This window comes from Stegostoma tigrinum, chromosome 26 (genome assembly GCF_030684315.1).
Source record: "Stegostoma tigrinum isolate sSteTig4 chromosome 26, sSteTig4.hap1, whole genome shotgun sequence".
Classification (NCBI taxonomy): domain Eukaryota; kingdom Metazoa; phylum Chordata; class Chondrichthyes; order Orectolobiformes; family Stegostomatidae; genus Stegostoma; species Stegostoma tigrinum.
Window position 1 is genome coordinate 4,520 of NC_081379.1, and position 14,996 is coordinate 19,515.

General features: G+C 41.4%; 1 protein-coding gene across 1 annotated transcript; it reads left to right on the top strand.

Moving 5' to 3' along the window:
• Positions 1-5,351: 5,351 nt before the first annotated feature.
• Positions 5,352-13,695, top strand: LOC125463909 (cyclin-dependent kinase 2-associated protein 1). Its single transcript, XM_059654852.1, has 3 exons — positions 5,352-5,478; positions 10,637-10,763; positions 13,074-13,695. Exons 1-3 carry the CDS (start codon positions 5,407-5,409, stop codon positions 13,139-13,141), a joined length of 267 nt encoding a protein of 88 aa, XP_059510835.1. The 5' UTR covers positions 5,352-5,406; the 3' UTR covers positions 13,142-13,695.
• The last annotated feature ends 1,301 nt before the right edge of the window (positions 13,696-14,996 follow it).

Sequence of the window (14,996 nt, forward strand, 5' to 3'; positions counted from 1 at the left end):
GAGTTGGGGCGTGCTGCGGTGGGGGGTTGAGTGGGGGTGTGCGGCGGTGGGTATTGATTGGGGGTGTGCGGCGGAGGGCGTTGAGTGCGAGTGTGTTTGTGCGTAGTTGGGGGTTGAGTGAGTTTCTGTTGGGGGTGAGGGGGAGTGAGGGAATGTGTGTGTGGGGGTGCCAAGGATGTTTGTCGGGGTGGAGGGATTGACGGAGTAAGTGCGAAGGAGGTGGCCGAGAGGGTGATGATGGTTTGATCCCTGATTGCAGTTACTTCTTCAAATAATCCCTTAATGAGATTTATTGATTTTTATCCCAATAAACACAGAATTTCTGGGAATCATTAATTTGCTTGTGTAAAGTTAACAGTTACTGCTAGAATCATGGACTTTTTTCACTAGGACATGAAAAAGGGATTTCTGGTTTCACTAGCCCAACTAAGTTTCCTTGAGTAGGATGCATATCACATTGATGAGATTTGTTGAATTGTCTTTAAACCAGCTCAGGTTGTTGTTGAATATGCTCCAGGGGTCACTTACTTTTCCCAGCCAATGCTAATAAACTTCGTTTGGAATAAAAAGAGCTGTTTGCTTTTCTCTTTTAATGTCACAGTTAAGCTCTTTCTGATTGAACCATGTCCCTGGTAATTCGCTGCAGTATTTGATTGAATTGTAAAAAAAATGATCTGCAATGTTCTAATGTCATTACTGCTGAATGGCTGCAACAAACTGAGTTAATGGAGAAGCAACAGCGATGCTGCTGCTTACTACTGAGTATGGATGCTTTTGCACAGGCAGCAGTTGTATGAATTCCCATCCTTCTTATGATACACAGCTCTTCGTCTCAGCCTACCCTTCACTTTTACCAATGATGTATGGTTTTCAAAAAGGCAAGTAATATGCCTTTCGCATATGATGTTTACTGGAATAGTGCTATGGCTGAGGGATCTCACTTCTGTGGAGAAACTGGGGAAGTTGTTGTCAAAGAGATAGTCAGAACTGCTGATGCTGGAGAATCTGAGATAACACAGTGTGAAGCTGGATGAACGCAGCAGGCCGAGCAGGAAAATTTGACGTTTTGGGTTGAGATCCTTTTTCAGATGGTGTCATTCTCCCCAGAGCAGAGAAGGTAGGCTTAATTGAAGCATTCTAAATTACAAAGTTTTGATGACAGCAAATTAGAAAAACATGTTTTTTTCTTCAGGATGTAAACTCAGAAATCTGATAAAACCATTTCAAGTTAGCGAAGAAAAGGTGGAAGGCTCATTTTTTAATATAATGAGTCAGAATGACCTGGTTGGAAGTGTGGTGAAAGCAGATTTGATAGTAAATTCAAAAGGAAATTGAAATACTTGAGTCGCAGAATTATTATGGTGCAGAAGGAGTCCATTGCGAATGCACTGGCTTGATTATCTTGTGCCTATCTCCTGCATTTTCTCTGCATTCCTGCGTGCCATTACTTTTCAAATAACCATCTAATGCCAAATAAAAACGGAAAGAACTGGATGTTGTAAATCAGGAACAAAAAACAAAAGTTTTTGGAAAGTCTCAATAGGTTTAGCAGCATCTGTGAAGAAAAAGATCAGAGTTAACGTTTCAAGTCCGGTGACCCTTCCTCAGAACTGGGCTCTGAGGAAGGGTCGCCAGATCGGAAATGTTAACTCTGATTTTTTTTTTCTTCACAGATACTGCTAGATCTGCAGAGCGTTTCCAGCAGCTCCTGTTTTTGAACCATTTAGTGCCTCCTTGAATGCCTCACTTGAACCTGTCTTCATCATATTTCCAGGCAGTGCGTTCCACATCCTAACAACTTATTGGGTGGACCGGGATGGGGTTGGGGAAGTCTCTTAACCTTGCTTCATTTGCATGTTATTTTAGACCAATGCCCCCTTGTTCTTGTTCCTGTTCCTTTGCAAACAGAAACAACTTCATCCTAGTTGTTGTACTCAGCCCACTTGTAATTCAGGAATGCTGTGTCTCAGCCACCTTTTCTCCAGGGAGAACAGTTCCAACTTGGAGATAGTAAGAATTGCCAATGTTGGAGTCAGAGATAACCATGTGGAGCTGGAGGAAGGGTCCTGACCTGAACCATTGGTTTTTCCAATCCTCTGTTGCCTGGCCTGCTTTTTTAGAATTAGAATCCCTACAGTGCGGAAACAGGCCTTTCAGCCCAACAAGTCCACGCCGACCATCGGAACATCCCGCCCAGACCCATCGCCCTATAACCCACACAACCCTGAACACTACGGGCAATTTAGCATGGCCAATCCACCTAGCCTGCACATTTTTGGACTGTGGGAGGAAACCGGAGTACCCGGAGGAAACCACACAGACACGGGGAGAACATGCAAACTCTACACAGACAGTCACCCGAGACTGGAATCGAACCCGGGTCCCTGGCGCTGTGAGGCTGCAGTGCTAACCACTGAGCCACCGTGCCGCCTTCTGTGTTCCTCCAGCTCTACACTGTGTTATTTCCAACTTCTTCAATCTATCCTCATAATTGAGGTTTTTCTTCTCCAGAACCGTTCTTGTAAATTTCTTCTGCGGTCTCCAATTTATTTGCATCTTTTCAATAATGTAGTGCCCACAATTTCCACTGTATTCCAGCTGAGGTCTAATTAGAATATTGTGCTAGTTCAATGGCACTTCCTTGTTCTTGTACTCCACGCCCCATTTAATAAAGCTGAGAATGCCGTATGCTTTATTTATTACTCTGTCCATCTGTCCTGCCACCTTCAATATCCTCCTCACTGCACCTCCTCAGAATTGTAGTTCCTATTTTGTACTGTTTTTCTGACCATAGTGCATCATCACTTCACACTTGAAGGAAACAGTTGCAGGGTTATGAGGAAAGTCAAGGCATGGAGCAAATTAGACAGCTCTAACAAAGAGTCAGCATTGGCATGGTGGGGCTGAATGATCTACTCTGCTGTTGCATTTGTGCTCAAAATATCTACTTTGAGAAATATTAAAATAATGCCACTCGACCCTCTTTATGCCATTTTTACCTGCAGGCTCAACTATTCTGATGCACTCTTGGCTGGTCCCCTGTATTCTACCCTCTTTGATCTTGAAGTCACCTGAAACTTGTCTTTATTTTCAAATACCTCTGTGCCCTTGCCCCTCCTTGTCTCTGTAATCTCTTGCAGCCCTAAACCTTAAGATTTCTGTGCTCCTTCATTTCTGGCCTCTTTTAGATACTCCTGCATGAGATGCTGTGTCTTCGGTTGCCGAAAGCCTTCATTTATTCCTTTAAGGCATAACTTAAAGGTCAGGATGTTATGCTTCAGTTGTACAGGGTAGTTGTGAGACCATATCTTCAATATTCTGTGCATTTATGGTATCTTTATTTTAAAAAGTGTGTGAATGTATTGGAAGAAGTTTGCAATGTTGATATGAAAACGTTGTCCTGTGAAAAAAGGTTGGGCTTGTTTCCATTGGAGTTTAGAAGAGTGAGGGTGTTTTGATTGAAGTGTATGAGATCCTGAATGATCTAGATAAAATGGGTGTGGAAAGGATATTTCCTTTTGTAGCTCAGTCCAGAACTGGGGGAGCAATTTTAAAATTAGGCATCACCCTTTTAAAACAGAGATGAGAATTCTTTTCTGAGCGTCTGCAACTTTTGAACTCATTGCTGCAAAGGGCAGTGTGATGGGATCTTTGAATATCTTTAAGATTGAGATTGATTTCTGTGCCTAATTAAAAATCAAATGTCATTGGAAGTTGATGGGATGGAACGTGGACCACAAATAGATTAACCACAATCTCAATGGTTGAGCAGGCTTGAAGAACAGATTGGGATACTTCTCTTAATGTTTAGATAAGCACAAGCTTACTGACATCAATATGGAGGGAATTTTTCAATGACCACCTGTCATCTTTTACATGCCTTGGGCTGTTTTATATTGCTACTAGTAAGTTGGCGTCACAGCACTGGGTGTCACTTAAGAACCTTTCCAGGTTGGATTGGGTCATTACTGCACTCGTTGAGCTGACCACACTACCTCAGGTCACGTAATTGTACAGGGTTGTGATCCCTTGGGTAACTGTGTCCCCATGGATAACAGTTGAAGTTCAATAAGCATGATGGGAAATGATGCTAAGTTTACACAAACACCAGATCAACTTGCTGAAAGTAGTAAAACCAGTCTGCCAACTAGGCAAATAACTGATCCTAAAGGTTATTTGACCACCAGTTGCAAAATGGGATAAAATAAGGCTATAAGAGAATCATGGAAACACATCTCCTGTTTACATGACCCTTGGACAAATGTGCTCAAGAGTGATGAGCGCCTTGTGCAAAGAAGGCGTGACGTTGCACGAGGCTAACCATTCCGAAGAGAAGATCCTGAGTTCTGAACTTCAGAAGACGACTTTTCGGAATGAACCTGGTCAGTTTACCACATACAGGTTGGTATCTAGATTCTAGTCAAACAGACAGCGTGTTGATTGTGTGCTTACCAAGAACTGAAGTTGCTAATAAAGACGAAATTCTATAAAATGTTAATTTCCTTTCTCTCCACTGTCCTTTATCTGTCATGAAATTCAAGGCCCTTGTGGAAAAGGGGTTAACAGAGTAAAGTAATGCAGTTTTTAGTTAAATTTAAACAATCAGAAGTTTACCTTGATTCTGGCTATCTTTATGATAGCTTTGAAAATGGAAGTAACAACCGTTTCTGTGTTCCCTCAAAAATAACCTGCTACTTTTCACTAATTCCCGGTGGTCTTCAATGCATCATGTTGATTTTGGCAGGAATTGCGCATGGCCAAATGTGTGCCCAGAGACTTGCTGTGAGGACTGTTTGAGACAGTATATGATTTGTGAACAGCTTAGTACTGTACTGGTCTGCTCAAAGTATGGGTGTTATTAGACTGGTGTTTGTAGATATTTCCTTCTTTCAATCTTAGAATGAGTTGGATATTCACTTTGCTGGCAGCTCTCCTAAAGGTACCATCCCAGGCTAGGGGGCCAGGTCAAGCATCACCTGATGTGCTACCCTCCCTCTGTGTGCATGGCGCACAAAGTCAACAAGTGCCACTGAATACCATTCTTAAACCTGAATACTGAACTTCTTTCATGGTCTCACTGTAACTGCGGCAAATTGCAGCACTTGTTTCTACTTATTGCAGCCGGTATGCAGAGGCTAGCTTGTAGCCAGGATCTGGTTTAGCTGTTTACTTCCCTGCACTAGCTTGTACACAGTTGGACTTTTGGATATACTGACTTGCTTTGAAGCTGCGGCATTTTCAATAAAGTACCTGAGGAGATCGAACTTTTTCTCTTCATTGAGTAATATGATGAACAACTTGTACTGTTTGATGTAAGAAGCTGAGAGCTCAAACTGTGCAAACTGATATATAATTAATGCAAATTCTTCTCCCACAGTTGGAAGTGTTCTGTCTTCTTCGACAAGTATGGGGAGCTCAGTGCAGTCATTTAGACCACTTATCAATGACTATGGACCACCCTCTATGGGTTATTTACAGGTATGGTAAAATAATTATTTGCATTACAGGGTACGGTTCTATAGTGGTTAGGACCATTAACCAGTTGGTCATAGGTTCAAAACCCAAATAGCGAAACTGATTAAATCTGGTGTTTTATGAGCTGTCAAGAAATGACCGTAACAACTGCCTTTGTGAAATCGCTCAAGAACCTCTGAGTCCCTCTGTCCAAATATTGTATTTAACTCCTCTAAAGTGAAGCCAGGTGTGAAGTACTCATTTCACACCCCACGGATGTTCTCTGGTTCTATGCACAGATTGGCCTCTTGGTCCCTAATGGGCCTATTCTTTCCTTGGTTATCCTTTTTCCCTTGATACAGAATATCTTGAATTTTTCCTAATCTTACCTGCTCGTGATTTTTCTTGTGATCTTTTTGCTCTCTTAGTTGCTTTCTAACTTTCTTTACTTTTTTAAAATTCACTTGAGCAATGCCCATGTCTCATGATTGAAAATTTTTTAAATAAATTAACTGGGGCCTCCGTTGATTTTACTTTCTTTGTACCTGTTTTCCTTCTTATCTAGTCCTGAATATTCCTAGATGTCTGAGTTCTCTGCGCTTGTACATTTCACCCGAAAGGAAACATTCTGACTGTACTCTCCCAGTACCTTTTTGAACAACCCCGATCGTTCTGCAAATTTGCCAAGAAGCAGCTATTCCCACACTATGTTGGTCAGATCCGGTCTTATTTAATTAACCCTGTCTTCCTCCACACCACTCTAATCCAAGATTATTTTTTATTTTGCAGTTTGTTCTTTTCCTTTTAACAAGCTTAAAACGTATGTTGTTGTTGCTATCACTATTATGCTGCCTGTTTTTCTCGGTTTGCCATCTTGAATACCTGTCTGGCTTGGTGTCCCCGAATTATGTCTAGTACTGTCTCTTGTTGGCCCTTCTACATGTTAACATTAAAAAGCTTTTCTGAATACATTTCAAGAAATTTGTCCTATAAGCTATTAATGCTAGGTCAATCCCACTTGGTGTTGGGGAAGTTGAGATCCCCATATTATTAAAGTACTGACTATAATTACAAGTCATTATTGTTTTTGCACACCTCAGTGAACTGCCTATGTGTCTGCTCCTCTACTGCCCACTGACTATTGTAGACCTCAAACATACTCCCTAAAATGTGTCTCCTCTTTTCATTCTTGTGCTGAACCCACTAAGTTTTATCTGAAGACTCATCCAGGATAGCATCCCTCCTTATTGCTCAACTTGGGGATGGCACAGTGGCTCAGTGGTTTGTACTGCTGCCTCAGTGCCAGGCACCTGGGTTCAATTCCAGGCTTAGGTGATTGTGCAAACTCCACGCAGTCTCCCCATTTCAGCGTGGGTTGTTTGTGATGTATGTAAATGATCTGGAGGAAGGTGTAAGTGGTCTGATCAGCAAGTTTGCTGATGACACTAAGATAGGTGGAGTAGCTGATAGTGAAGGGGACTGTCAGAGATTACAGCAGAATATAGATAGACTGGAGAGTTGAGCAGATAAATGGTAGATGGAGTTCAATCCAGGCAAATGCGAGGTGATGCATTTTGGAAGATCAAATTCAAGGGCGAACTATACAGTAAATAAAGTCCGAGGGAAAATTTGATGAAGAGAGAGATCTGGGTCTTCAGGTCCATTGTTCCCTGAAGGTGACAACGCAGGTCAATAGGGTGGTCAAGAAGGCATATGGCATGCTTTCCTTCATTGGGCGGGGTATTGAGTACAAGAGTTGGCAGGTCATGTTGCAGTTGTATAGGAATTTGGTTCGGCCACATTTGGAGTACTGTGTACAGTTCTGGTCGCCACATTACCAAAAGGATGTGGATGCTTTGGAGAGGGTGCAGAGGGGGTTCACCAGGATGTTGCCTGGTATGGAGGGTGCTAGCTATGAAGAGAGGTTGAATAGATTAGGATTATTTTCATTAGAAAGACGGAGATTGAGGGGGGACCTGATTGAGGTCTACAAAATCATGAGGGGTATAGACAGGGTGGATAGCAAGAAGCTTCTTCCCAGAGTGGGGGACTCAATTACTAAGGGTCATGAGTTCAAAGTGAGAGGAGGAATGTTTAAGGGAGATATGTGTGGAAAGTTCTTTACGCAGAGGGTGGTGGGTGCCTGAAACGTGTTGCCAGCGGAGGTGGTAGACGCAGACACGTTAGCGTCTCAAGATATATTTGGACAGGTACATGGATGGGCAGGGAGCAAATGGATACAGACCCTTAGAAAATAGATGACAGGTTAGACAGAGGATCTTGATCGGCGCAGGCTTGGAGGGCCGAAGGGCCTGTTCCTGTGCTGTAGGTTTATTTGTTTCTTTGTTTCCTCTGGCTGCTTTGGTTTCTTCCCGCAGTCCAGTGATATGCAGGGTAGGTGGATTGGCCATGCTAAATTGCCTGTAGTGTCCAGAGATGTGCCAGCTAAGTAGGTTAGCCATGGGATCTGCAGGGTTACAGGGATAGGGAAGTGGGGTTGGGTCTGGCTGGGATGTTCTTCAGAGGATCGGTGTGGACATGATGGCCAAATGGCCCACTTTCACGCTGTAGGGATTCTATGAAACTGACTCCTTAATTAATATTGCATACCGCCACCTCTTTTACACCCTCCAGTTTCTTGCCTGAAAATTCTATACCCCATGAGACCATAAGATATTAGAGAGAGATTTTATTGTCACGTGTCCTCAAGTATAGAAATAACTGAGTGAGTACAGTGAAAAGTGCACAACGTCACCCTTCCTAGTGCTAAACGTACCTTGGTACAAAATAGTAGGTACAAGGCAGAAAAATAAAGAAACGTAAGTCCAACAGTCTTTAAGTGCTTAGCCGTACTGGGCTGGCATTCCCTGAAGTGCTTGATCTCCTCCTCTTCTGCCCATGTAGGAGCAGAGTTAGGCCATTAGACTCATTAGGCCATTCAATTGTGGCTGATCCGTTTCTCGATCATATTCTCCTGCTTTCTCCATGTAACTCTTGATCGCATTACTAATCAAGAACTTAGGTATCTGTGTCTTACATATAGTCATTGGATTCTTGTCAACAGCCTTCTCTGGCAAAGAGTACTACCGATTCACCACACTCTGGCTGAAGAAATTCCTCCTCATGTTAGTTTTAAAGGATCTAAAGCTGTGCCCTCATGTCCTAGTCTCTCCCAGTGGGAACATTTTCTTCACATCCATGTTATTCAGGCCTCTCAGTATTCCATAAGTTTCAAAGAGTGTGTTGAGTTGCTATTCCTGTCCCCCTCTCAACCATGTCTCTGTGATGGCAACAATATCACAACTCCATGTGCCAATCCATGCCCTAAACTCATCTGTCTTTTCCATTTTACTCCTAACATTAAAGTAGAGGCCATCCAGCTTCACCTACTCCCTTAAGACTCAACATGGCTGAACTCTGTGTCTTGGCTCCTTTACTATATTATGCTGTGTCCCTAAATATACTAACACTGTACCCCTTCCCCTATTGAACTAGTTTAAATTGTTCCCAACACTGCCAGCAGACCCACCCACAAGGATGTTGGTTCTATCTTGATTCAGGTATAGACTGTCTTGGTGGCACAGTTTCTACCTTCCCCAGAAATAGTCCCAGAAATGCAGGAATCAAAAACCTTCCCTTCTGGACCAGTTTCTGAGTCACACATTAATTTGTCCTATTCCCCTATTTCTGTACTTGCAAGCAGTTGACCCCAAGAGTAATCCAAGGATTGCTACCTTTGAGGTCCTACTCTTGATTCTACTATCTAGCTCCCTAAATTCTTGATACAAGACCTCATCCCTCTTTCTACCTATATCTTTGGATCCAGTGTGTATCATGACCTTTGGTTTATCACCTTCCCCTTTCTGGATGCCCTGCAACTGCTCAGTGACATCCCTATGAGTCCCAGAAGTTTCATTAACTAATTTTTCTCTCCTGAAAGTGACCGCAAAATTTTTTTGCCCATTAGCACCTTGCTTATCTGTATCTTTAGGATATTTGTAGTGTCCTTCAGTATAAATACCATTGCAAATTTTGCTCTAAATTTTCTTCCACTTTTCCGTTCCCTTTATTCAGTTAGTCAGTTGCATCTTCACAGAATTCCACACTCCTGTGACTGTCTCTTTAATAAAATCCCTGTAGTTTGGAAGCAGGCCATTTGGCCCATCAAGTCCACACTGACCCTCTCAGATTCACCCTCCTACCCTGTCTCTGTAACCCTGTATTCTCCATGGCTAATCCACTCAGCCTGCACATCCCTGGACGCTATGGGAAATCCAACTAACCTGTACATTTTTGGACATCTTTTTAATCTGCTGTTAGAAGCTCTTGCTGTTTGTGAAAGTAAATTGCCAAGAAGTATAGAAAACAATCAATTTCCAATATTCAATGCAGTTAGTATATGTAACATTGTGGTTTCTCCTGCCTGTGTTATCCTGCTCTGCTATGCCTCCAAATCCTGGCATGTGGCTACAGAACCTTTTTCCATCTGGGTTTGGGATTAACAGCCTGTGCCAATGGGAACTAGATTGAAATCCTCCATTTAATTCACAGGTTGAAGTTCCGTACTCCACTTCCAGATGTCACTAATGTCAATCATCCTGGCTACGAGATCGGCATATGGATGATTGTATAAGGTAGGGGTGGAAGTTAGATAGACCTTAGGATTAGGGTAGAAGTTCGGCACAACATCGTGGGCCGAAGGGCCTGTACTGTGCTTATACTGTGCTATGTTCTATGTTCTCCTCTCAAAATCAGAGAGACAGGAGGAAATGGAAAATCTGGCACTTAAACCATCCTTCAGTGAGTGAGTGAGTGAGAAGCTATTGTTACTGTAGATCTAGAAGTCCAGCCTTGTCCAGTTCCTTCTCTGGAGCAGCCAACCAGTGGTGGTAGTAGGTGGGATCAAGCAAGAGGAGAACAATACCTAATGCCGTATTTCGTATTTTGTACTGAGACATCAATTTGACTTCCCAGTTCCCTGTTTTAAAATACTGACTTGTGTCAACAAGTCTAAGAAGCTTTCCACAGAGGTGGCACAGGTACAATGGGCCAAAACAACATCTTGTTATAATTCTATGACATAAATGCAAGTTGATGTTTTGTACTTGTAACTGCTTCTAGCCATATTGAACTTTCAATGTGATTTGTACATTTCTTGACCTGTAATTCATTCTTCTGTTAGGGAATGAGCAGTAATCAGGCACCACAGAGTAAATATGCAGAACTGCTTACTATAATTGAAGAGCTGGGAAAAGACATTCGACCAACCTATGCTGGCAGTAAAAGTGCAATGGAGCGACTAAAACGTGGTATATAGTAGAATAGTTTTCTTGTGTTTATTATTAAATAACATGGTATTTCTGATTCAGCAATTGTTTGACGTAGTAATTTTTTTCACAATTTTGTTTTTAACGGATTGTACAGATTTCTACTTTCAACAGGGGATAGGTCGTTGCATGATATGCTCTAGTGTGATTATGCCTCTGGCCTAATATGAGAGAAACAGTTCAGATGTCGCCAATATGAAAATTGTTTTATTTTTAATTAATTTTTTTGGAAGTCTGAAAAGAAGACTAGCGCTGGCAATGCTAGCCACAAAGATTTCTATTATTGTAAAAACCCAACTGGTTCACTGCCACATCAACTACTTACATTCATATTGTACCTTAATATGCTGACATATCCCCATTTTCATCAACTCGTTGTCCCCATTATCAGCTTTTGTCCTTCACTGTTTTATGATCAGCTATATCTTTGCCTAATTTTCTTTCTGCTTCACAGAACTGTTACAGTGGACCACAGGTAAATTAGGGCAGTTCATCGAAGTGAATCCTATAACTTTTTATGATTTTTACAGTCACCATTGCAAAGATTAACTTAAAGTTCCCACTGTACAAATTAAATTATTAATTAATTCTAAAAATCCACTAGCTGCAATGATGATACTTGAATTTTAACCCTTCCAGTATTCGCCCTGGACCCTGGATTACCAACCCAGTGACATTGGCACAGTGCCACCATCTCCCCCTCTGGAGCTTAGTCAGTTGTAAATCTGTTTTTCTGCTCTCCAAATACTTTAATATTTTTCTTTTGATTTGGGCTGTTGTAATCCCTTCTAGTAATTACTTACATCTTTAAAAAATTCTTTTTCAAAAGACTTCTCTCCTTTCATACTACATGTACTAATTTCTATGCTTTGTCTACTTGTTATCAATTCACTGACACAGTTGAAATAAGTTTCTGAAACAAAAATAGTGCTGGAGAAACTCAACTGGGATGGCAACATCTGTTAATGAAACGGAGTTAATGTTGATTCCATTGAGGTGCCACTTCAACATACTACTATGCTTCTTGACCAACATTTCTGCTCTGGGTCTGCTGCAGTGAAGCTCAGCGCAAGCTGAAAGAACAGCATCTTGTCTTCTGCTTGGGGACCCTGCAGCTTTCTGGACTACACATAGAATCAGTGATTTTTAGGGCCTGAACAGCACCTTCTGTGTCTTTACCCACCCCAGACCCTGTAATGACATGGGCTGCTTCCAGCACAGCCAGCTCATTTTTACCAATTCATTGTTTCCATTATCAGCTTTTCTCCTTCCCTGGCTTATCATCAGCTATATCTTTGCCTGATTATCTTTCTTTTTCTCTCTGGGTTCTGTCTCCAGCTATCTGATCAGTCTTTCTCTCTGGATGTGAGTTTGCTCGCTGAGCTGGAAGGTTAGTTTTCAGACGTTTCGTCACCATTCTAGGTAACATCATCAGTGAGCCTCCGACAAAGCGCTGGTGTTATGTCCCGCTTTCTATTTCACATCACCAACCCAAGGAAACCTAACCAGATAAATAGAAAGTGGGACACAACACCAGCGCTTCGTCGGAGGCTCACTGATGATGTTACCTAGAATGGTGACGAAACGTCTGAAAACTAACCTTCCAGCTCAGCGAGCAAACTCACATCCAGAACCTCAACCTGAGCTATAAATCTTCTCAAAACTCGCTAGTCTTTCTCTCTCTTCCCCCCCCCCCCCCGCCATGCCGCACCCCCCCAACACACACACACACTCTCACACTGCCCTGTGATCAACGTAAATACTGCCTTCTCATAAAAAACGTAAAAAGCTACCATTGATTCTGAAGAAGTGACACTGGATTCATGTTAACTGTTCTTTCTCTTTGCAAATGCTGCCAGACCTGCTGAGTTTCTCAAGCAATTTCTGTTTTTGCCTCTTCTGAATACTGTCTAGTACCCTTTGGCTTTGTTGCAGAGGGAGAGTTGTACGGGTAACAGTCAAGAGTTGATCTTGAAACCCATTGGTTGAGAATTTCTATCTAAACCGATGTAAAAAATGATGTCTTGGATGATCTGACCCCATTATGAGCTAGACACTGAGAGGAGAAAAGTAAACAGGCAGAAATGTGCAAAGGCTGCTGATCAGTCATTTGCACCAGTTGCTTCAGTTTTAGAACTGAAGCTAGATATGTATTTACCATAAAAGCAAAATTAACTAAGCAGATGCTGGAAGTTCACAGCAGGTCAGCAGCTGTGGAGAAACAAGTAGAGTTAATCTCTTGAGTCAGACTTTAGAAATTAATACATGATCACCTCCTTTTTCATTTTCCAGGAATTATTCATGCTCGAGGATTAGTGAGGGAATGCCTGGCTGAAACTGAACGCAATGCAAGATCATAGCTTTAGTGCATACGAGGTTATAATGGACTTCAAAGAAAATTTTGGGTTGTTTATTTCCAGAGAAGGAAGTACTACTTTTGTAATTTTTTTTTCCTGATCACACTGATTTCTGTAAGTTTAAACATTGTCAGCTTTGCATTTGAGCCATAACAATATGGTGATGTAAAAGATGCTTTACTCTGGAGGATACTTGAAGAAAATGTTGGCTTTTTCATCCAAGTCTGGATCTTCACAACTTAGAATCGACTCAATTGTTGCAACGACCAAGTTGTTTATTTAATTGAATGAACAAAGAACTTATCAGAAACAATACAACTCATTGATCTGTACAACCTTGTCAGGCTAATGTTTAACTTTTGAATCTCTGAAGCTGAACACAGGGATGAAAGTAGAAAAACACATTTTTGCACTTGAGATCGAACTGGAGGAATAGATATTCCTGGAATTTCGCAGAACAAGATTTATTTTTCCTCTAAATTATAATTTTTTGCTACTGTACAGAAATTAGGCATCTTTGTATTGATTTCTTCTTGTAATAAAGCTTATTTTCATTACCTGTTTTTGTATGGTCTTGAATGTTGAACAAATAACAGATCTTCTATTTGTAACAGCTGTGGTCAATCCACCTTGGAACTCTCAATTGATTTTAAAACTTACTTGGAGCAGCCATGTATGTAGTGTTCCAAGACCATGTTAGAGGCTTACCTGACTCCCCAAACAATTTCCACTAACTACAAAACAGAAATCTAATTTGATGGAATACTTTATACTTGACAGGATGAGTACAACTACAAAACTCAAGTTTAATATTGCCTAGGACAAGTTTATTCATTACGTTGGCATGTAATTACAACCTCAACCATTCACTTCTTCCAGTTCTCTGGCTGCAGGGACTTACAGTCACAAGATGCAGTGCAGCTGTCAACTTGCCAAGGCTTCTAGAGTGGTACATTCTACACACATTATGTATATCTACCACCCAGAAGGTAAAGGTGCAGCAGGTGCAAGTTCACCAAGTGACAAGTCATCCTGAATTGGAAGCGTGTTGCTGTTTTTGTTGCAATCGAATTCTGTACCTCTTCTTAACTGGACTGTGGGGCTACCTTCACTACCCAGACAACAGTAGTTCAACAAAGTGGATTCTTGTCACATTACCATGGTGATTAAGTAACAGGCAATAAATGCTGGCATTATCAGTAATATCTGTGCCCCACAAATTAATTTTTAAAAATACATTGACTAAATAGATGCTGAGTTTCCTGCAATGTTCCATTTGATTTTCATAGTGCTGAACTTACTGTATTTTATATTATGTAACTGTGTCAAATTCTCAACTGTACACTAATTCAAGTGCAAGTTTGTCTACTTTAAGCAATCATCAGTTGACAGTTTTAAATGGTGCCAATGTGCTTGTCAGTTTTGTCATTGTACATTTTTAAAAAATGATTTTGCAGGAAATGGGCATCTATCGTTCATTCCTATGTATCAAATTAAGAAGCAAAACCTCAAAGGCAATTAACTCTGTCTAAGCCATGTGCAAGTTGGCATCTAGCAAAGAAGATTAGATAAATGAATGTGGGGCTGAAGACTTGCAGTAAAAGTCATTTGTGGTTTGTGAGTATTCACTAGTCCTGAAAAAAGTGGTGTGTTCTCTTGGGGGTGATCAGCACCTGAACCATGCTGAGACAGTGTTCTTGTGAATCAGTTAATGGGAAGTTGAGTGGCCTTTGAAGTTAATGGGAATAAAGGATGAAATTTGAGAAGATGTGGTAAACCAATGAGTAGAGCTAAGATCAAAGAGAAATTATTAGGGGAAAGGATAAACAGACTATGGCTGGAACAGAAAGACAATGCA